We start from the raw sequence: 24,162 nt of genomic DNA on the forward strand, positions 1-24,162 counted from the left end.
GTATTAAAAGAGGTGCCGAGAAAGCATAGCAATGTACCAACGGTGGCAACGACCAGAAAACAGGAGTGCTCAAAATCATTCTACCTATATAAGCGTATGCCAATAATTCACTCCACGTCTCAAGGTAATAAAAACCAGTCTACCTATATAAGCAAACAAAATTCCAACCGAGAAACTGATACAATCATGATGCCTGAAATCATCTGGACATAAATTGACTTAGTATTACAACACCAATCTAACTAGCCTGTAATACTGGTCCTAGCAACACTTCACAAAACAGGGAAAGAAATTATCCATTATTATGAACTACACAATTTCATCTAGCGTGGTATGCTAGCAGATGACATGAACTCTGCCTCCAAGCTATATCGTCGTTGGCTTTCTCCTGACAGTACAGACGATTGCCGAGTAGATATAGTCCTTCGAGTTAACGGCCTTGGTGGCATCGGTTCTTCATTCCTTGGATCTGCCTGAGATGACTTTACCCGTTCCGTCTGGAGAGTCTGCAGTTCCGTCTCCACCTGTTTCATGGTTGGTCTTTCTTCGCCGTGTAGCCTCAAGCACCGCTCTGCCAAAGAGGCGACAGTGTTGATTTCTTCTTCGGTTGCTTCTTCGAGGACCTGGGAATTAACAATACCTGTGATTCTTCCTTCATTGAACTCCTGGAGAAAATAGTTCGACAAGCTCTTGATCGTGCCTGATTCACTTGTGAAAACAGGTTTCATTCTGAGAAGCAACTCCACCAGTACCACACCAAAACTGTACACGTCGCTCTTCCCGTTCAGCTGCCTAGTATGGAAATACACTGGATCTAAGTACCCAAATGTACCCTGCACATTTGTAACAATGTGTGTTTGATCGATAGGAACCAATCTGGACGCACCAAAATCTGAAACTTTAGCTGTGTAGTTCACATCCAAGAGTATATTTGAGGACTTCACATCACGATGGAAGATTGATATGGAAGCTGAAGAGTGGAGATAAGATAGAGCTCCTGCTGTTTCGAGGGCAATCCTTAAATAATCACCCCAAGATAAAGAAAAACCATCACTTGCATCTGCATGAAGAACTTCAGACAGTGAGCCACTGGATACATAATCATACACCAGCAGCGGAACCTCTGTTTCGAGACAACATCCAAATAGCTTCACAATATTTCTGTGGTTTATCTGAGTGAGCACTGCGACCTCATTGATGAATTGACTGATCTCGGACTGCTCAATGACCTTAGACTTTTTTACTGCAACGACGCGCTGATCAGACAATATGCCTTTGTAAACCATGCCATGGCCCCCACGTCCGATGATAAGTGTAGGATCAAAACTATTTGTTGCCTTCTCTAGCTCTTCTAGCGAGAAAATCTTAGTATTCTCAGTTGCAGTTTCATCAGATGATATCAATGTTTCTAGGAGAAGACCTTGGTTCTTCTGGAAATAGTTCTTCCGCAGTTGCTGTTGAACATTTCTTTTCCATCTACGAATGAGAAGTACTGAACTGAAGCTTGGAAGTAGAATAGCAAAACCGCAGGATAGCCCAATAATTATACCTGCAGTCATTAAACTTTTTTAAGTTTCAGTTTTATCTTGTCTATCATAAAGATGACAATAATAATGTTACCTAAGAGCAGAGTCCGCTCTTTTGTCCTAGTACACTGCATTTTAAATGGATCATACTGTGTCTTGTAAGGACATTCAGTACAATTGAAGCTTCCTTCTGTGTTATGGCAGATCTCTTTACAACTGTTTGGTTGAAGGCATTCATTAATATCTGAAAATAACGAAATCTTGATAAAATGCATCGATAAAATATATAATATTGAACAGAATACATTATCCAGTTAACACGGAATACAGACATAATCAATTCAAACGAAATGTACATGAATGATGAAACATAATAGATATCCCTCCAAAATAAGATGAAACATAATAGATACAGAGAAGTATTTTCAGTGTACAATAATAATGCATCATAATTGTTTAAATAACACATGTCTTTGGATATATTTGTACAACTTCAGTTTAGAGAGTCTAGAGATAGATTGTGACTACCTCGACAACCACTTTGAACGTATGGATTTCCTTGGAAGCCATCTGAGCATTTGCAGTGGTAACCCATGTATGCTTCTCCAGCGTTTACTTCCATACACTTGCTGTTGGTACTCACACAAGCATATCCAGACCTATTTTGTTGGGCTTCTATGCAACTTAAGTTAGCAGCAACCCATTGCAGAGATGACCCAGATCTAACAAAAAGACTGTTCTCTAGAAACATCTCTACTGATTCCGGTTCGGTGAAATTTATGGTCCCTGCATCAACATTTATGTCAATTACCTGACGCCCCCACCAGAAAACAGTTGATGACGTCACATTTGTGCAGTTGAGGCGAAACTGGTCCCTTGCAAAACAACCCTCTTCAAATCCAAATGGGAATTGCATACTAATGTTACCGCACCAACGAGTACATCGAGCTTTGCTCTGAACTGGATTATACCCTGATTGATCAATAAAAGGTTAGCACGTATTCCAATTCCAGTCCCAAAATAGCTAACAGCAGTTGTATATTTGCTTGCTTGATTAGGAAAAGAAATTACCTTTGTCACTAGAGCAGCCATCCTGAATGAAGGGGTTGCCTGTATAACCTTGGTTACAATTGCAGTTGTAGCCATTGCTTGATGCGACACCTACATCGAAGCACTCTGAATGCTTGCTGATACAGGCATAGGCCGTCCTGTTGTGCATGGTGCTAAGACAGTTGGGCTGATCCACTATATTCCATACCATATCACTCCCATAACTAGTTATGCTGATTCTATCCCACAGTAGAGAGGTCCCGTTAGAGTGTGCTCGGCCGTTACTTCTGTTTTGGTCATGGACAAATTTGAGCTCAACAGTGTCGACAATGCTGTCCATAACAAAGCGACAACATCCGATGCCGTTACAGGTCTCCCTAGCCCCTGTCTCTGTGATCCCATGGTCTGGGCATGTAGTCCGGCAGACGCGCATGGTTGTGCTAGCATTTCCCTTGACCCAGTACACATCCAGATCACAACCGGTGATGTTTAGCAAGGTGTGCAAAAAGCTGAAGGACTTCCCAGGCGGTTTCAATGTCAAGTTGTACACACGGACACCTGATTTCATGGGGATGGTACATTGAAACATCGTGTAGATAAATCTTCCAGGGTTGTACGTGGAAATACCATCTGTACCAACTACGATGTCCTCGATCACCTCGAGGATGCCATCGTGCAAGAAGAGTTTGGGGGGCTGAGCAGTGTCGTTGCAAGTGAGGTAGAAGTCAGGCCCACGGGAGCACCTGGATCCGATGCCGAAGGGGTAGTCGAAGCTCAGAATGCCACAGCTCTTCGGGCAACCATCGAGCATAGCAAGTGATGGAGGCGCCCAGTTCCCTTCGGAGTTGTGGCTTGTTACAACTCCAGATGCTAGCGCAGTTAGCTTTCCTAATAACTGGAGTACCAACAAATGGAGTAGTGCATAGATCACCGGCAAGATGTCCATGATCTACAGGCACAGCTCCCAACTTCGCTCAAGAAATTCAGGTCAGGCAGCACTGCAACTTTGCAGGTGTGGGGATTCTATTAGGGGGAGAATATATGGGCATTTTTATAGTGTATACAGCGTATGTCTCAGGGAATTTCTTATCAAGTCATGCCAGCTTTGATTCTGCATACTAATGGTTGCATAGTTGCACTTTGATTCCTGTGGATGTGGCTGTGGCTGTGGCTGTGGTGAGTTTGATGCGATGTGAAAGTGAGATCGCAATGGCCACATTAAATTACGCAGCTACTTTTCTTGTGGCTATGCTGCAGCTGATCTTGTAAGTCAGTCAATACCTTTTGGCTTTTGGTGCAGATAATTCTAGCCCAAGTAAGAAGACATGCATGAGGGGAGAAAAAGAAAAGTAGCAACTGATTTTGAGACTTGAGAGGACGTTGATGTGGTTGATTTGGCCACATTATAATGCACTGCTACCTTTTTGTGGTTGTGCTGCCTCACAGCGACCTCGCAAGTCAGTCAATGCTGCCTTCTTGTGCGGGTTACTCTAGACCATCAAATGGGTCATTGAAAGTCTTTGACAGCCGGCTCATTTGTTCTCAGAATAAACCGCACTGCATCATCTGGCTAAATAAAGCTTTATGCTTCATGGAGAAAAGGATTACTGACGTGACAGGAATTTCATGCCAAACTTAATTACTCCAGTCCCACGCAACCAGTTGTTGAATGCCATCCTGCTCATCAACTGTGACATCCTGCTAGCAATGATCTTCAGTCCGCGCCTGGTCCCGAGTCGAGCTAAGTGACAGTGACTGAATCCATAGGACCATGGCTGGTGCTCGTTTTACCTGTGACCGAGGTTAAAAACTCTACCCGCTGGAGATGAATTTATAGATTCAGAATGAGCACCTGTACATGGATACCAAGTAAAACCAGTAACTCCAATCTATAGTAGATAAACTAACTGAGCTAAGTAACAGTAACTGAACTGTTAGCTGTTGTTCGCCGAAGCTGCAACCGAGGGCATCACAAAGTAAACAAATTCTAATCGCGCGAGATCTCGTACAGGCACGGAATAATCTAGTGAAAGAGTAACAGGAAACGAGCACCTGTCGATTCATCGGAAGAAGTGAAGAGAAACCCAATGAGAGATGGCTCGATCTCTTCTCAGGATGCATATCGCTCCTGGCTCTCACGCCCACGCCGCGGAATGGTGGGCGGAGACTGAAAGTTAGGTTGGTGGGGGAGCAAGGAGGCGGAGGAGGTGGCGGCGAGACGGCGCCGGCGGCGGGAGGAGGAGGCCGCGGTGGGGGAGGAAGAAGAAAGAGAAGAAACTACTGGTCGCCGCGAACTGGGTTGGGCCCTCGTGACTTAGTCCTGTTTCCAAGCCGAGTATTGACCAAAGCCCATACTGCAGTCCATAGTCGGGCTTCTCTTCTAGGTACCATTTTCATTCTAAAAAGAATATATTCAGGAATCGCTAGGCAGGGCATCTCTAAGTGGTTGTTTGGTTACCATGTTTTTAGATTCAAACATTTTTTAATATTCATATCTTTTAAACTGTAACTCAATTTTAACATGTTATACATGAAAATTGATTAGAAAAATGTGCAGAATATGAATATGATGTTATTTTTACATGTGAATCATTTTTACATGTTGCTTAGGGACATATTCAAACACTTCAAAAATATAATCATATCTTTCAAACCCCAACTCCAATTTTAACATGTTATATATTAAAATTGATTAGAAAAATGCGTAGAATCTAAGTATGATGTTGTTTCACATGTTAATAATTTTTAAAATGTTTTTTAGGATGCAACATTAATCAATAGTGTACGACCTGTTTTTTTCGTACCGGCGCCGATTCAAATTAAAAATGAACACCTCAACAAAAACAAAATAAAGATGAAAGAAACTATCTATGATCATGCATGTCCGTCGGCGAGAGCGGGAAGAAGGATAAATGGCAAGACTGATAAGATGCCATGTTGAAATAAAGGACATCGACCTATTGGGGTCTTTAGTCATGGTTATTGTGTGGTACTTTTTCTCCCGTTGGAACGCACGAGCTATTTTGCTAGTATCTAGAAAGTCATAAGTGCTACCTGCGGTACGTCACATATATTGCCCCAAAGTTATGAAATATTACCCACTCATACCACCTATAAGTGACACAAAAAGGTTCACACATGGAATTCCCGCCTGGGCGGGCCCTTGCAGTTGAAACCTCCTATACTACGAAATTACTAATTAAGGAGTACTAGTTGCAATGAACACTCCACTTTTCCAGATCGCGACAAGTGGCGCGCATGCAGCGCGCCACTTGTCGCAACCTGGGAGTTTTCCCTTTTTTCGTAGATTCGTTTATTCAAAACGTTTTATCTCTTAAACCGTGCGTCCAAATCTCCAACCATTTTCACCATTGGATTCCTCGCGTCGAGATCTTCAAAACTAGATCCCATGTTGATAAATTTTGACGAACTTTTTTTCACGAAAAAAACCGGACGAAAAAACTGGGCGAAAAAACCGAACCGGGAGCATGGTTTTTTTCCCTTTCCGAAAGAGGCACGCCCGTGCCTCTCGCGAAATCACAACCGTGCCTCTTGTGGAAGCAAAACCATGACTCTCGTGGAAGGAAAAAAAAACAGAAAACGCGTTTTTTTTTCGTTTCCGAGAGGCACGGCCGTGACTCTCGCGAAAGCACAACCGTGCCTCTCGCGAAAGCAAAACCGTGACTCTCGTAAAAGAAAAAAACAGAAAACGCGTATTTTTTCCCTTTCCGAGAGGCACGGCCGTGACTTTCGCGTAAGCACAACCGTGCCTCTCGCGGAAGCAAAACCGTGACTCTCACGGAAGAAAAAAAAACAGAAAACGCATTTTGTTTTTCCCTTTCCGAGAGGCACGGCCGTGACTCCCGCGGAAGCACAACCGTGCCTCTCGCGGAAGCAAAGCCGTGACTCTCGCGAAAGAAAAAAACAGAAAACGCGTTTTTTTTTCATTTCTGAAAGGCACGGCCCTGACTCTCGATAAATCACAACCGTGCCTCTCGCGGAAGAAAAACCATGACTTTCGCGAAAGGAAAAAAACACGTTTTTTCGCAAAAAAAAAATTTTGATCGAAAAGCTAAGAAAGACCGGGAGAAAACCAAAACATCGAAAAAACCCGGAAAAAACCCGTTTAAAAAGCCGAAAACGCGTGCGGAAAAATAAAAAAACAAAATCCGAAGGGAGCGTCCAGAGCGCGACACGTGGCGAATGGCTGAGAGCGCGCCAAGTGGCGCTAATCGTTGCGAGGCTCCTGAAGGAGCGCTCGTTAACTAGTTGCTCCCCCTATACTGCACTCTGCGTGCTGGAAAAGCACACAGCGCGCCTGTTTGGGCCGGCCCCTGTCCAGGTAGCCTGTTTTTTTCCTTTTCTGTCTTCATTTTTTAATACATTAAATAATTTGAGACTTCATTAAAGTTCTGGAAATTTCAAAAACAATAAAAGCTTGAAATAAAAGTTTAATAATTCTAAATGTTTGTGGATTCGAAAAATGTTTGTGATTTAAAAAAATGTTTGCATATTCAAAAAAATGTTCGTAATTTCAAAAAAAGATATTCAGAAAATAAAAAATGTTCTTGATTTAAAAAAACATTCGTGTCTTAAAACATATTAATGAAATTGAACATAGTTTCGCTAATTCAAAAAATGTTCACGAATTGAAAAATGTCCTAGAAATTCAAAAATTATTCTGGACGTACAAAATAGTCTATAGATTCATAAAATGTTTGCTGATTCATTAAATAACCATTCATTTTAATAAATGTTCATTATATTAAAAAAATATCTACGAATTTCAGAAAACAATTCCCCCAATTTTCCAAAAAATATTGTGAATCCTAGAAATGTTTGCCAATTCAAGAAAAATGTTTAAATATTTTCCACAACTTTAAAATATATTTCAAATAGTATAAAATAATCATGATTTTTGAAAATGTTTGAAAACTTGTAAAAAAGTTCACGAATTTGAAAAATGTTCACAATTTCAAATATTTTCATAATTTTCAAAAAAATCATGATTTTGAAAAGTTGCTCCTGATTTTATAAAAATGAGAGTGATAGTGTATCTTGGTGATTCAGCAAAATATGATCATGGCGATTGGAGATTATGATTTTGTTTCTCCCGTTGCAACACACATGCCATTTTGCAAGTACTTATAAAGTGATTAGTGCTTATGCCCATCCGTCATTATATTGCCCCGACAGTTGTTAATAATTACCCACCATGCCACCGGTAAGTGGAAAAAACGATTCATTCTTTTAAAAATGTTACATCTGACGTTGCTTTAGATTAATAGGAGGCGATGGCATTGAAAAATGGTATGATGCTTGCAGACCAACTTGGATGTTCCAATATCATTTTTGAATCAGACTGCCTCGAAATTATCTTAGCATGCAAGGGGGAAGTGGACATTCTGAGTCTTTATTCGGCGATTTTGAGTGATTGCTTTATATTAGCTCAAAGAATTGAGTCTGTATCTTATGCTCATTGTTCAAGAGGGGCAAACCAAGTGGCACACAAGTTAGCTAGATGTTGTTACGATTCTAATTATGTAATCTCGTGGGATAATGATCCTCCACAGTTTATTCTAGCTGAACTTGTTTCTGATGTATCCCTTATTTGAGTTGAATAAAGTGTGCCACAAGTTAAAAAAAAGAGGCAATCCCCCTTAAGTGTCACGACCACACAACTATCACAATGGCTTGAGCTTCTCCATTGTTTCTTCCTTTTCTTTCAGAATTTTTGGTGAGCGTAGAATATAGATGGCTCGCGCAATCGCCGTTTAGTTTGGCCTAGTTACTCTCTGTTTGACTTTTCTCTTTTTTTTCTTTTTTTATGAGACCAAATACTTTTAAAAATATTCGTTTCTTTCAAACCCTAACTCCAAATCTAATATGTTATATATGAAAATTCGTCCAAAAAATATGTAGATTCTAAATATAATATTACCTTACATGTTAATCATTTTAAAAATTATATCTAGTATGCTACCTTAATTAATGCCTTCTTTATATGGTACTATTTTTGTTTTGCTATTTCCATCCTAATGCAGTATTTGTTAGGCATAACTGAGGAGGAACGACAACAAAGATGTAAACATATACTAGCAACTATGTAGATATTTCTGTTGTATAATGAATTGTAAACTCCTTGAGTACACTGTACACTACAAAAATCATCCTACCTTAATCACTTATCATGTTGCTTGTTGCGTGACACCATGAAAGATTTCAAGGTATTTATTAATGCTGTCGAGTGTGTGTGTGTGTGTGTGTATGAGGTTTTTTTCTCCTGTTACAACGCACGGACATGTTTGCTAGTAACTAGAACAAAAAAGGGAAAAAAGACTGGCCCAAAAAATAGAAGTTCCCAGAAATGGAATAAAAGGGGAAAGCAAACCATTCAAAAAAGATATGTTTGCTTTATCTATAAATGACCCCCCGGAACTTCCTCCTGAAACCGCGGCAAGGATGTTGTGTTCTTAGAATGCAACCATGATCCCGAAAACAATGTGAACCGAATGTTGTAGAGAGAGGGAATATGTCCGCAATAAACACATGTCAATAAAGCATGAAAATGTGTACAAACCACCGATGGCAGCGGTGACAAAACGACAAATTAATGACTAAAAAACAGGAAGGAAAGAAAACTTAAGCTAGGCCTACTACTGAATCAAATAACCCATCTTGGGGACGGGAGTCCTCACATTCATATGATTGGACTAATAAATAAAACAACACAACATCGAACATACTTCCAGCTTCCACAACATGGCTAATAAACATATCTGGACTTATATTGACTTACAATTTATTGAGCCAAAGAACCTGGCTCACCTTGGGGCATGGAGGGCTCAGAATCACTACCAACATAATCCACAAAATGCCTTCAACATCAGATCGATACAATGCACACGGCAATATAATAATTTTCATAAACAAGTATAATTCCAATCAGAAAACTCGTACAATCATGATGCATGTAATTGTCTAAACATAAACCGGCTTACTGTAGCAATTTCTGCAGCACCGTTTGCCTATAGTACAAGCCTAGTCATCATTAGTTTACAAAAGGGGAAATAACAACACCCATTATTATGAGCTCAGCAAACATATCTAGCGGGGCAGACTAGCAGATGACATGAACTCTCTCTCCAAGCTATAGCGTTGTTGGCTGTCTTCTGGCCGTACGTAGACTCTCTTGCCCAATACCGTCGCAGACGATTGGCGAGCAGCTCTAGATCTTTGAGTTAACGAACTTGGTTGCCTCTATTCTTCATTCCTGGTATCTACCTGAGATGAGTCCATCTGTTTTGCCCATAGAGTTTGCAGTTCCGTCTCCACCTGTTTCATGGTGGGTCTTTCTTCACCACTCAGTCTTAAGCACCGCTCTGCAAGAGAGGCGACACCGTTGATCTCTTCCTCGGTTGCTTCCTCGAGGACCTGGGAATTAACAATACCTTTTATTCTTCCCTCATTGAATTCCTCGAGAAAATAGCTTGACAAGCCCATGATTGTGCCTGATTCACTTGTAAAGACAGGCTTCATTCTAAGGAGCAGCTCCAGTAGTACCACACCAAAACTGTACACGTCGCTCTTCCCGTTCAGCTGCCTGGTATGGAAATACTCTGGATCTAAGTACCCAAATGTACCTTGCACATTTGTGACAATATGTGTTTGATCAATTGGAACCAATCTAGAAGCACCAAAGTCTGAAACTTTAGCTGTGTAGTTCACATCCAATAGTATATTTGAGGATTTCACGTCACGGTGGAAGATTGATATTGAAGCTGAAGAGTGGAGATAAGACAGAGCTCCTGCTGTTTCCAGGGCAATCCTTAAGTAATCACCCCAAGACAAAGAAAAACCAACACTTTCATCTGCATGAAGAACTTCAGACAGTGAGCCACTGGATACATAATCATACACCAGAAGTGGAACCTCACTTTCGAGACAACATCCAAAGAGCTTCACAATATTTCTGTGGTTTATCTGAGTGAGCACTGCAACCTCATTGATGAATTGACTGATCTCAGACTGCTCAATGACCTTAGACTTTTTTACTGCAACAATACGCTGATCAGACAATATGCCTTTGTAAACCATGCCGTGGCCCCCACGTCCAATGATACGTGTAGGATCAAAGTTGTTTGTTGCCTTCTCCAGCTCTTCTAGCGAGAAAATCTTAGTATTCTCATTTGCAGTTTCATCAGATGATATCAACGTTTCTAGGAGAAGACCATGGTTCTTCTGGAAATATTTTTTTCGTAGTTGCTTTTGAACATTTCTTTTCCATCTACGAATGAGAAGTGATGCACTGAAGCTCAGAAGTAGAACACCGAATCCACAAGACAACCCAATAATTATACCTAGGCATTAAGTTCTTTAAATTAATGTGCTATGCCATCTTCTCTATCAGAAATATAACATACATCATAGTGTCTTACCTAAAAGCAGAGTCAGTTGTTTCCTCGTCGTACACTGCATTTTTGCTGAATCATACTCAGTTTTGTGAGGACATTCCGTACAATGGAAGCTTCCTTCTGTATTATGGCAGAGCCCCTTGCAAATATTTGGTTGAAGGCATTCATCAACATCTGAAATTAACATAGTCAGTTTTAGTAATTATGCATTCTAACATGTTCGAAACCATGTCCATTTTCGTGAAGAACCGTTACTTTAGTCGACAGAGCCGTTAACAGTAAAATGGAAAACATTGTAAAACTGTATCTCAAAGCAAACCACCGGTTCAGATAGGTGTGTCTGAGGTGCGTATAATACTTCTCCTAAATATATGTAGGGTAGATCTATGAAACCAGTGTAAAGAATAAAAAAGCATCCGAACCCGCTTGTCACCCCGCAACCCACGGGAACACCCGTGCCGCCCCCATACATGTTCGTGTCTCTAGTGTACCTTTAAATTTGCATTGAAAAAATATAACTTTTGCATCGTGTGTTAAAGGACAAAGATTTTTACTCAAAAACTGCTTCTAGAGCACCAATTTTATTTTCCAGGCCACAAAAATATCCTTTTTCATTAAATTTATAAGCACACAAAAGACACAAACATGTACATATGTAAAAAAAAACGGAATTACTATCGGGGTCCTGCTTAGACAGTTTTAAATCTCAGGGTGTTATGCTGACTTGGCCGCAAACCTCAGGGGCTGATCTAGACTTTTGCCTTCAAACTTAAAATGACTTATGTGACATGTTTTTCAGGTCTACTGTCTACAGATCTTCTAGATTAATTTTCAAGCTAAGGGATACTCCTAGGGGATTGTCATGCTAGATTAATGTCTTTGTGGAAAGTCAAAATATGCCCAACAGGTACACAATTTTAGAGAATGTGATATTGCGTGATTACCTAGGCAGCCGCTTTCAATGTATGGGTTTCCTTCGAAGCCATCTGAACATTTGCAGCGGTAACCAACATAATTGTATATAGTGTTTACTCCTACACACTTGCTGTTGATACTCACACAAGCATACCCAGATCTATTCTTTTCGGCCTCTACACAACTTAAATTAGCAGCAGCCCAGTGCAGAGATTCCTCAAAACCAGCAAAAAAAGGAGGGCCTTCTCCTATGGCGTAAATTGCTCCATTAGTGGTGAACTTTAGAGTCCCATCATCAACATTCATGTCGATTACATGAAAACCGTGCAACTGGAGGACAGGCGATGATGACATGTTTGTGCAATTGAGGTGGAATGGTTCCCTTGCAAAGCAACCCTCTTCCAAGCCAAATGGAAACTGCACACTAATGTTACCACACAAACGGGTACAATTAGCTCTGGTCTGAATTGGATTATACCCTAGTTGATGAATAAAAGGTTAGCATGTATTCAAATTCCAAAGCCCAAAATACTTAACAAAAGTTGTACGTTTGATCGCTCAATTAACTAAAAAGGAGTTACCTTTGTCACTGGAGCACCCATCTTGAACGAAGGGATTGCCTGAATAGCCAGAGTTACAGAAGCAGTTGTAGCCACTTGATCCCATATCTGTGTCCCAGCAGTTGGATTGCTTGTCCATACAGGCATATGATGCCCTGTTTCGCACGGCGACAACACAGTTGGGTTGATCCACCATTCTCCACACAATCATGGAACCGCTTCCATCAGATATGCTGATTCTATCCCACAATAGAGAGGTCATCCTGGTGTTGATTTTTCTGACAAATTTGAGCTCAATACCATCAGCGTCAAGGTCACCGACAGGAAAACTACAACATCCGACGCCGTTACAATTGTGCCGAGCCATCAGCTCTGTGATTCCTTGTTTCGGGCACACAGTTCCGCAGACCCATGTGGTTCTGCCGGTGATGTTGTCGATCCAATACACATCCAGATCGCAACCACTGATGTTCAGAATTGTTTCCCCAAGGTACTTGAAGGACCTCCCAGGCATTTTTATTGACAGGTTGTAGATGTGGACACCAGATTTCATGGGGATAGTATGTCGGATGGTAGTAAGGATGTTGTAAGGTCCGTAGAGAACTCCGTCGCTACTAACGTCGATGTTCTCGATCACCTCGGTGATGCTGTCGCACAAGAACAGCCTGGGGGGCTTAGCAGTGTCGTTGCAAATGAGGTTGAAGTCAGGATCCCGAGAGCACCTTGAACCGATGCCAAAGGGGTAGTCGAAGCTCAGATTGCCACAGCTCTTGGGGCAACCATCAAGCATGGCAAGTGATGGATGCGCCCAATTCCCTACGGGGCTGTGGCTTGTTACAACTCCAGATGCTAACTCTGTTAGATTTCCTAGTGACCCAAGTACTAGCAAAAGAGAAAGTGATGTATATACCATCAGTAAGATGCCCATGACACACACCTTGCACGGCTCCCAACTTCACTTGAAATTGAGTTCAGGCTGGGGATTTAACTAACAGTGGTATGTGGTGAACATCTCAGCTGGGAGGCCTTCTCTTGTATGTACCACTTTCATGGCTGGCCTTCCCTTGGTGCTGCAATTTTATGGAGACACTAGACCCAAGTAAAAAGACATAGTGAAGAACAGGAAATTTAAGCACCTGGATTCTAGGGGATGTTGATGTGGTTGATTTGGCCACGTTATAATGCACCGCTATTTTCTTGTGGTGTTGCTGCCGAAGAGCGACCTCTCAAGTCAGTCAATGCCTGCCTTCTTGTGCAGGATATTCTAGCCCGTCGAAGGCGGTGTTGACAAGTCTTTGCCAAATGGCTCATTTCGGTTCAGAATAAATCGCTTTGCATTGTTGGCTTGTGGTTCGTGATGCAGAGATAGACAGTGAACGCTGTCCTGCTCACCGACAGTGACAGCAGGCTGCCAATCTTTAGCCACACCTAGTGAAGATATGCTAATTGATCGCTTCCAACCGATCTGGCTACGGTACCTGAACCCCATCCCGAATTGTAGGTGGTGTTTCTTTAAGCTGCAACCGAGGGCAGACTAGTAAAGTGAACATTCTGCAGAGAGTAAATCAACCATGCCCATATAGTACCAACTGATGGGGAAAATGTGAGCACCCAGGCCAAAATTACGGCATGAAAATGACAAGCTGCACAGAAACTCACCAGCAGGGGAACGGCGGAAGAACGGCAGACTGACAGTTGGCAATCTTCAAGTCTCACATGGTGGAAGATAAGCTAATGTGATGGCTTCTGCAGAATCGATCGCGACCGCGGGGGGTGCGGCACGGGCCGGATCTCGCCGGTGGGGATGCTGCGCTCGTGCCGGGCGTAGCGGTGTGGCGGCGCTCCGGAGTAGGCCAGCGACGGCGGCGTGGCGTCGGGCGACAGGCGGCATGGTGGTGGTGCAGGCCGGCGGGTGGCGGCGGCGGCGGCTGCTTCGCAGCAGCGCCTCGGCGCCTCGTCTGGCGCTGCGGGTCGCGGGCGGCCCTTCTCGCCGTGGATCTCAGGTGGAGGGGCGGCGCGGCAGCGGTGGAGGTGGGCGGCCCCTGTCCAGCCGGGCCCCTGCGGCTGGACGGCGGCGCTCGGCGCCGGAAGGCCTCCCCGGTGACCTCTCATGGCTGTGGCTCGGCGGTTCCGTGCGCCCTCCTCCTCGGGAGCGGGCGGTGGCCGGCGCTCTCTTGCGGATCTGGGCATTCGGCTTCGGGGGCGAGACAGGGTCTCGGGGGGGAGCTGGTAGGGGGGGACGGGTGCGCCGTTGCATTCCCCGTCGCCGGCGCAGTGATGCCGGTCGTGGCCATAGGCCGCTCCTCCTCCTCCCCCTTCCCCCGGCCATCTGGGCTCGGTCCGGCGGTTCTGAGGTGGTTGGGCTCATGGATCTTGTCCAAGACGTGACCTTTGGGGCTTCTCGCGGTGGTCCGGTGGCGGGGCGGCGGCCCTGGTGGTGGGAGTCGCGTGGGTCGTAGGCGGACTGCGCGACTCGGATGCGGGCGTGCAACCACGGCCGCTTGGATGGCATGGTTGCAGGTGGTTGGCGGACCGGGGATGCAGCGGTAGGGTGGAGCACCGGGGTTCATCACTTACCTGTCCATACACGGGTCGACGGTGGCGGCGTCCGCGGATGTTGTGTTCCTTCCTGCAGGCTCCGTCGTGATGCTCTCACTCCTCTCGTCGTGTTCTAGGTGAAAACCTGATTTTTGGATCGGACGATGGCGACGGTCTGTGGTCGTGTCCTTCTTAGAGGCATCGTCTTGGAACCCTCGGTCCAGCGTGGTCCGTTGCACTTCTTTCCGGACGATCTCTCATCTTGATGGTGGTCTCCTTCGGCTACAAGCGGTTTTTTTTGCTCATTTCTGTTGATTCTTGGTAGTCGTTGAAGTTATGTTCAGTGCCCGGCATTCTTGTATCTTGCCTTGGGTTGTGTGGCGTGCGTTTATATCGGTTACTTGGATGTAAGTGTTGGTGCTTTATTTATAAAGCGGGGGAAACCCTTTTTCTTAATCGATCGCGAAATCTTCTAGTTGGCCTAAGTAACAGTAACTGAATACATCTCCAATTTTATCTGTTGTTTGCCTAAGCTGCAACCAAGAGCAGAAAGTAAAAAAGTGGAGCACCGGAGATGAACTGCAGACACAGAATCAAGTAAAGAAAACTACAACAGGAAATGAGCACCTGTGGCTGTACATGGATTTCATCTGAAGAGCTGAACTGAAGAGATTAGAACCCAATGCGTGGGCAAGATTGGTCAATCAATCTCTTCTCAGGAAGCATGTCCAATCAATTATTCAAAGGCCTCCGCTGCCTGCTCCAAGGACACTGGAGGCGGAACATGGAGAGGGCGTGAGCGACCGTCATGGAGGTGGAGGGCACCAAGACCAACAGGAGGGAGGCTAGGTGCCGTTGTCGGCTCTCACGCCGATGCCGCGGAATGGTGGGAAGGGTGAATGGAAGAGACTCAAAGTTACGTGAGGTAGGAGAGCGAGGAGGAGGAGGTGGCGAGGTTGGTGCGGCGGGCGGCGGGCGGCGGCGCCGGAGGGGCGGGGACGCCATGGACCGCCGTGGTGGAAGAGGGAAAAGAGAGAAGAAACTGGTCGCCGCGTCTTGTGTTGGGCTCTCGTGACTTAGTCCTGTCGTCCGAACCCCATACTACAGCCCATGTTCAACCTGACCCTCAAAAAAGAAAAAGAAAAAAGAAAAAACCATGTTCAACCGTTCTTGTGCCGGCCGCTCGGTCCGTTTTGTAGAGCAGCTGCCACCACTTTGTAGGCAATCCTCAGTTCTGGTGATGAATCCACTTGTTCCCCTCAAAATCCTAGCCAAGCAATCCGTTTCTTGTTAATTTTTAACTCATCCTGCATCTCGAATCAGTCTCCAGCAGTCTGAATTTTTGCTTCGGGATGCCCTCGGTTTCAGCTTGAGCAGACAGCAGCTAAATTGGGATTCTCAAAAAAAAAAGCTAAAATTGGGGAGGAGTTCAGTTACTGTTAGTAGCTGTCAGTTAGCTTATCTTTCACTAGGCGGGACTGAAGATTGCCAGATGGCTAACGATTTGACTTGTCGTTGGCCCCTTTTGATGGGCTAGATTATCCTGCACAAGACAGCAGGCATTGACTGACTTGCGAGCTCGCTGCTCCACCACATGAAAAGTAGCCATGAATATCCTCTGCAAGCTGCCTGAGATCGACCTGCCATGTTCACATTTCTCAGACGAGGTTTATCTCTTTGATTTGTACTGTAGGAATTTTTGCTGCTTCTTGAATGGTTTGTTGTCGTCACTCATGGAGGCCTCGCAAAGTCAGTCGATAGGGCGTCGACCCGTTGGCGGGGTAGCTGCCAGCCCACCCGAGTTCAAGCCCGGACTTTGACGCGGGTACTCGCGGAGTTTCTCCTATAAAAATAAAAATAAAAAGCCAACAAGGGTTAGCCCTTGTGTTGGTCTCATTTTTTAAAGGGCCACCAGCCTATCTCTGTCCCTAATAAATCACATTAATTACATGCCTTGTTTCTGGATTTCCGACGGTTTACTCTGTATAATAAAGGGATTACCAGCACCTAGTAAAAATTCATGCCAAACACAGACAGGAAGTCTACCATACGCTCGGGCTAAAGGCCCTTAACATCAGCATATTAAATTGATGGAACGGGAACATATGAGCTCGGGTGCACAAAATTACCGCATGAAGAAAAATGCCAACCTGCACAGGAGCTCACTAGGAAAGGGGCATCAGGAGAATGCATAACTGTATGGTGCAATCGGTACGGTTGTGGATTCCATCCTACTCATCAACAGCGACAAACGGCTTGCGATCTTCAGTCCCATCCGGTGGAAGATAAGCTAACTGACTGAGATCGCCAACAGCAACTGAATCCATCCTGAAAGGCTAACTATTAGCTCAAGATCAAGTGGAGACATCAAAGTAAAAAAGCCTCACTGCTGGAGATAAAGTAGATACGTATAGAGAAGCAACTAAAACGGTAACAGAAATGAGCATCTGTACATTTTTCTGGAACAAATGGATTCATCTCAAGAACTGGAGAGAACCAAAATTTTAAATAGCGCGCTAAGCCTCATAGCGGCGGACCTCTTCTATAAGCTATAGCGTGCTATAGCGGAGCTATAGATCGCTATTTAAAATGTTTGTTCATTTGATTTGGACCAAAGTCACTTAGCGCAAGACCTTCTGTAAACACTATAGCGTGCTATAGCGGGCTATTTAAAACCATGGAGAGAACCCAGTGCTTGAGATTGTTTCGACATCCTCGATTTCACCATACAAATACGCATTCAATTCTATAGACGCCTTTGTTGTGTGACACTGGAGGTACAAGTTGGAGAAGGGCAGCAGCGGTGTGATGGGCACCAACGAATTTTAGAGCTGGATATATAGTGCATTCTCCTTCTATTTCCCGAACATGTATACGAATGCCTGTCATATCTGCACAGAGAGAAAAAACTCGAACCATATATTTGTATTAAAAGAAGCGCCAAGAAAACACAGCAGTGTACTAACGGTGGCAACGACAAGACGGCATGAGTGCTCAAAATCATTGCTAATATAATCCACTACATCTGTTCTAGACATCTCAGCAACACTATGCATATGACAGCAATTCACTACACATCTCAGGGTAACAAAATTCAGTCTACATATAGTATCAGCAAGCATAATTTCAACCGAGAAACTGATACAATCATGATGCCTGAAATCATGACTTATTACAGTACCAACCTAACTAGCCTATAATACAGGTTCTAGCAACAGTTCATAAAAGAGGGAAGCAAATTATCCATTATTATAAGCTCAATAGCCTCATCTAACGTGGTAGGCTAGCAGATGACAAGAACTCTGCTTCCAAGCTATAGCGTCGTTGGCTACCTCCTGGCCATACGGACGATTGCCGAGAAGATCTACTCCTTCGAGTCAACGGCCTTGCTTGCATCTGTTCTCCATTTCTCGGATCAGGCTGAGATGAGTTCATCCGTTTTGTCCGTAGAGTCTGCAGTTCCGTCTCCACCTGTTTCATGGTGGGTCTTTCTTCACCACGCAGACTTAAGCACCGCTCTGCAAGAGAGGCGACACCGTTGATCTCTTCCTCAGTTGCCTCCTCTAGGACCTGGGAACTAACAATACCTGTGATTCTCCCCTCACTGAACTCCTGGAGAAAATAGCTTGACAAGCCCTTGATGGTGCCTGATTCACTTGTAAAAACAGGCTTCTTTCTGAGAAGCAACTCCACTAGTACCACACCAAAACTGTAGACGTCGCTCTTCCCGTTCAGCTGCCTGGTATGGAAATACTCTGGATCTAAGTACCCAGATGTACCTTGCACATTCGTGACAATGTGTGTCTGATCAATCGGAACCAATCTGGACGCGCCAAAATCTGAAACTTTGGCTGTGTAGTTCACATCTAAGAGTATATTTGAGGACTTCACATCACGATGGAAGATTGATATCGAAGCTGAAGAGTGGAGATAAGATAGAGCCCCTGCTGTTTCTACGGCAATCCTTAAGTAATCACCCCAAGACCAAGAAAGGCCGATGCTTGAATCGGCATGAATAACCTGAGACAGTGAGCCACTGGATACATAGTCATACACCAACAGTGGAACCTCGGTTTCGAGACAACATCCAAAGAGCTTCACGATATTTCTGTGATTTATCTGAGAGAGGACTGCGACTTCATTGATGAATTGACTGATCTCACACTGCACAATGGTCTTAGACTTTTTTATTGCAATGACACGCTGATCAGATAATATGCTTTTGTAAACCATGCCATGGCCCCCACGGCCGATAATACGTGTAGGATTAAAGTTGTTTGTTGCCTTCTCCAGCTCTTCTAGCAAGAAAATCTTAGTATTCTCATTTGCGGTTTCATCAGATGATATCAATGTTTCTAGGAGAAGACCTTGGTTCTTCCGGAAATAATTCTTCCGTGATAGAAAGAAGCGAGCAACCGAGAGCGCCAACTTCTTCGAGTTGGTGCGATGGTGGAGAAGGCTGCGGAAAAAATGGGCGCAACTTCCCTAAGTCCCTAACACTTGTTGGTGCTCTTCAGTTTAGGTGATGAATCCACTTGTTGCCCTCAAAATCCTAATCAATCCGTCTACAGGTAACAGGTGTGTTTCTTGTTAATTTTGATTTCAACCTGTATCTCGAATCAGTCTCCAGCGGTTTGAATTTTTACTTCTGTCTGCTCTCGGTTGCTAAAATTAGGGAGGAGTTCAGTTACTATTGTCAGACACAATATATTGAGCCATATTGTGTCACGTACATGTCACGCATGACAGGGAGAGTCCCAGGTTCACAAGGCGCAGGATATAGGATAGATGGTTAGTTTAAGTTGCATGTAATCTCTTCCTATCTCCTGTAACCGATTCTATCTCTTCTTCTGCAAGATGTAAACCTCCTATAAAGATCTCAACGATGTATGCGCTTCAGGGATGTGCGCCCCTGCCTATAAACACGTAGCACGTCGCCTCAGGTCAAGGTAAGACGTTTCTGCCTAACGCACATGGTAATCAGAGCCTCCTCTTCCAAACCCTAGCTGATCTCCTCTAGTGTCAGCCATGTCTTCCTCCAGTGCCACCCAATCCAACCTTAGTGGTCAGGTCACGGAGAAGCTCTCCCGGACGAACTACGTCCTGTGGCGCACCCAAATGTCGCCGCAGTTGAGGGGAGCCGGCCTCTATGGCTACGTCGACGGCACTCTGACGGAGCCGTCCCGCCTCCTCGTCACCAAGGACAAGGAGGGGAAGGAGTCGACCGAGCTCAATCCTCTCCATCCCATCTGGGTGAGGGAGGACCAGCAGGTTTTGGGCTACCTGCTCAACAACCTCACAAAAGAGGTGCTCGTCGCGGTCCCGCGGTCACCACCACGCATGGTCTGTGGACAGCGCTCGCAGGTATGTTCTCGTCGCAGTCTTTGAGCCGCCACTACAAGAAATATGTCAACTTATGACCTTCTGTCAGTGACCCTCGAAAAATTGGTCATAAATTTATGACCATTTTAGACCAATTGGTCAAAAGCTGTTCAGGGGGCTCCAAACTCTAAACCATTACGACCATTTTGGTCAGAAAGGTCGTAATTTCCTTACATGAAATGGTCACAAAGCAAACAGTGCTAGTCCGCTGCCTTATTTCTAGTTGTTAATGACCAATATAGATGGTCATAGCCTTGTGGATTGTGGTGGGTTGTGATGACTAGGCGCCATCTCATCAGTTTTGCCTATGTGTCATGTCCATGTGGCAGTTTTTGCCCTAGGTTGTGAAGCAACCTATATTTCTATCATTCCCAAAATTCCCAAATAATCTCATAAATTTTTTGGGTCATATCTTCATCAAATATGTAAAAATCCTTCCTTGCCTAATTCAAAACTAATTCAACAATATTCATTTTCCTATTATGTTCACAACAACACTTTATGAAGGAAGTGCTATTTATATATTCTTGATTGCCCTAGGAATTTTTGGGCACTCTTTCCTATCCAAATCTTTACCGCATGACAAAATTCAGCTCCATTTGCCTAGCAAATCTTCCTTGGCAAATTTCCAAAGTTTTTGTCCACCTAGAAGCATTGTGAAGAAAGTACCTTTTTTATATCTCTAAATGACATGAAATTTATACAGTTTCTTCATATGCCCAAATTATCACCCTCCTCCAAATTGCAGCTCATTCAAATCATCTATGTGAGCCCAGGTTCAACTTATATTTTATGGCCAAATTGGCACGTTGCAAAGCAAGTGTTATATAGACCCCTCCTATTACCCTCAAACTTTTCGGGCGCTCTTCCATACCCAAATCATTGCCACATGACAATATTCAGCTCAAGTTTCCTAGTAAATCTTTCTCGGGAAATTTCCCAAGTTTCTACCTCGAGAGAAGCTTTGTGAAGTAAGTACTAGCTAGGCTTACCCAAATGATCTGAAAATTTACCAGCACATGACCATACCTAAGTAACTTACCTACACCAATTTTGAGCTCATTTCATTCATCCAATCTCTCTCACTAGTTTTCCCAAGTTTATGTCCATAGAAGAGCATTGTGAAGGAAGTACTACTTTGGCATGTCCAAATGGTATAAATTTTCTACAATGCTTTCCTATGCCCAAATAACCATCCTCCACAAAATTTCAGCTCAATCCATTCATTATTTTGAGCCCAGTTTCAATATTCATATTTTTGTCCAGCGTGGTACTTTGCAAAGCAAGTACCACCTAGGATCCTCCTTTTGAGCTAAAAATTTGTGAAGACATTCTCCTTAGTAGATGATCATCCTTAGCCAAAACTCACGCCCATTGGCCATGTACATTTCCCGTACCGCTAATCAAATACTTGGCTGCTAATTCATGTTTGAGCATCAATCGGTCTTCTCGTGAGAATCTTATGTTGTAATTTTCTTCCTAGCACCAACCTGGGGAGTTCTCAACCCACTAGACATGCCTAAGCCTCCCAGAACACATGGCAACATTACGGTCACGCGGTGACCACGCGACGGGCATGCGAGTTTACGCGCTCTAGAGTTGGGGCCCTCGGCCACCGCCCAAACCTCGACGTATCGCCACCAAACCATGTATTTACGATTAAATAGGTCCTTATGTAACTAGAAATGATTTTTGGAAAAAATAAATAGCAAACTATGAGGCAGCTGCAGTTCAAATTTGACCCGCTTCCAACTGAATCGGCGGAAATTTGTCTTTTTCACAAGAGGTGGATCAAAAAAATTTACACCCAACCATTTTGTCAATTGTGCATTAAATATGTCCTAGTATTTTATAAAAATTATTTGGTTCAATTTTGCAACAATTATTTGGTAGTTCCTTCACAAAAAAACCTCTTTTCGGGCACTCGAAAAATGGAAAATGGTTTTTTCGTCCAACGAAAATGAAAACCTCCTTAGGCAACATTGTTTGCTATTCCAATATGCACCCTTGTGCACAATATGAGATCATTTAAACAAACTATGCCATGAATGTGGCCATAAGATTGATCATTTGGCTTGAAAGCCATGAATCTTCACACATGATAGCTCATTTCTGAGAACACTTTTTTAAAATAATTATCATATTACAAGTTTATTATTTTTCCTGGAAACTTGGTCATATATAATGACACAATGCGAAGGTTTTCCAATTTTTTGAATTTTTTATGCCCATTTCAAAATGCGGTCAAAACGGCGGGAATGACCGTTCCTAGCTAGTGGTTGAATCTTGGAATTTTTTGGTGTTTCTCTGATTAAATAGGTACTTATGTACCTAGAAATGATTTTTGGAAAAAATAAATAGCAAACTATGAGGCACCTGCAGTTCAAATTTGACCCGCTTCCAACTGAATCGGCGGGAATTTGTCTTTTTCACCAGAGGTGGATCAAAACTTTTTACACCCAACCATTTGGTCAATTGTGCATTAAATATGGCCTAGTATTTTAGAAAAATGATTTGGTCCAATTTTGCAACAATTATTTGGGAGGTCCTTCACAAAAAAACCTCCTTTTGGGCACTCGAAAAATGGAAAATGGTTTTTTCGTCCAAAGAAAATGAAAACTTCCTTAGGCAACATTGTTTGCCATTCCAAGATGCAGCCTTGTGCACAATATGAGATCATTTGAACAAACTATGCCATGGATGTGGCCATAAGATCGATCACTTGGCTTGAAAGCTATTGATCTCCATACGTGATAGCTCGTTTCTGAGAACACTTTTTTAAAATAATTGCCGTATTACAAGTTTGTTATTTTTCCTGGGAACTTGGCCACATATAATGACACAATGCGAAGGTTTTCCAATTTTTTGATTTTTTTTGATTTTTTTATGCCCGTTTCAAAATGCGGTCAAAACGGCGGGAATGACCGTTCCTAGCTAGTGGTTGAATCTTGAATTTTTTTTGGTGTTTCTCTGATTAAATAGATATTTATGTACCTATAAATGATTTTTGGAAAAAATAAAGAGCAAACTACGAGGTAGCTGCAGTTCAAATTTGACGCGCTTCCAGCTAATAGGGAGAAATTTATCTTTTTCTCCAGAGGTGGGTCAAAACGTTTGACACCCAACCATTTGGTCAATTATGCATTAGATATGGCCTAGTATTTTAGAAAATTTATTTGGTCAATTTTGCAACAACTATTTGTTAGGTCCTTCACAAAAAACCGGATTATGCCACTCCGAAAATAAACTTAAATTCTCATTTGTTGAAAGGTGTGTGCCATGGATCGATGACATGGCACACATCCATCCATCCATCCATCCACATCCATCCATCCATCGATCCCACATCCATCCTCCCTCCGCTCCTTCCTTCCTCCCAAACCCTAACTCCCACTCCCTCCCTTCCACCGCCGCCACTCTGCTCCCGATCTAGATCCCCCTTGCAGCCGCCTCGTTCTCTTCCACACCTCTCCCCTCGCCACCACCTCCCTCTCCGCCACCCACCTCTCCCCTCGCCGCCGGTCTGCCACATCCGGCAACGTCGAGGCGAGCGGGCGCTGGATCCGGCACCGGCGTGGCCCCTCCATCAGTAACTCGAACTAGGGGGCGGCGGCGCCATGGCTTCCCCCAACCCCAGGGCATAGGCCTGAGCCACCCGCTGGCCTCGGCTGGGTCCCGTACGAGCAGCCGCGCGGGATGATGCTGATGGCGCTGCAGCCGCGACCCCCGACCATCCTGCCAGCGCTGCGGGCCCCGCGGGAGGGAAGGAGGAGGGGA

General features: G+C 43.9%; 3 protein-coding genes across 4 annotated transcripts; all 3 read right to left on the bottom strand.

Annotated features, from left to right (window-relative positions):
- Nucleotides 1-119: 119 nt before the first annotated feature.
- LOC125508300 (wall-associated receptor kinase 5-like) lies at nt 120-4,864 on the bottom strand. Of its 2 annotated transcripts, XM_048672960.1 has the most exons (5): nt 4,629-4,864; nt 2,598-4,428; nt 2,055-2,498; nt 1,621-1,770; nt 120-1,549 (listed from the first exon to the last, which is right to left on the bottom strand). In XM_048672960.1, the coding sequence occupies exons 2-5, from the start codon at nt 3,520-3,522 to the stop codon at nt 324-326; spliced, it is 2,745 nt and encodes a 914-aa protein (XP_048528917.1). In that variant the 5' UTR covers nt 3,523-4,428; nt 4,629-4,864; the 3' UTR covers nt 120-323. The 2 variants fall into 2 exon arrangements, with proteins under 2 accessions (XP_048528917.1, XP_048528916.1); XM_048672959.1 differs by having other exon boundaries at nt 2,598-4,864.
- A 4,622-nt stretch (nt 4,865-9,486) lies between these two features.
- LOC125508301 (wall-associated receptor kinase-like 8) lies at nt 9,487-13,930 on the bottom strand. Its single transcript, XM_048672961.1, has 5 exons — nt 13,459-13,930; nt 12,487-13,347; nt 11,935-12,384; nt 11,015-11,164; nt 9,487-10,936 (listed from the first exon to the last, which is right to left on the bottom strand). The coding sequence occupies exons 1-5, from the start codon at nt 13,514-13,516 to the stop codon at nt 9,837-9,839; spliced, it is 2,619 nt and encodes an 872-aa protein (XP_048528918.1). The 5' UTR covers nt 13,517-13,930; the 3' UTR covers nt 9,487-9,836.
- A 4,343-nt stretch (nt 13,931-18,273) lies between these two features.
- Nucleotides 18,274-19,747, bottom strand: LOC125506895 (wall-associated receptor kinase-like 22). The gene is made up of 2 exons (XM_048671605.1): nt 19,737-19,747; nt 18,274-19,462 (listed from the first exon to the last, which is right to left on the bottom strand). The coding sequence occupies exons 1-2, from the start codon at nt 19,745-19,747 to the stop codon at nt 18,274-18,276; spliced, it is 1,200 nt and encodes a 399-aa protein (XP_048527562.1).
- Between the last annotated feature and the right edge of the window lie 4,415 nt (nt 19,748-24,162).

This window comes from Triticum urartu, chromosome 5, assembly GCF_003073215.2.
Source record: "Triticum urartu cultivar G1812 chromosome 5, Tu2.1, whole genome shotgun sequence".
Classification (NCBI taxonomy): Eukaryota; Viridiplantae; Streptophyta; class Magnoliopsida; order Poales; family Poaceae; genus Triticum; species Triticum urartu.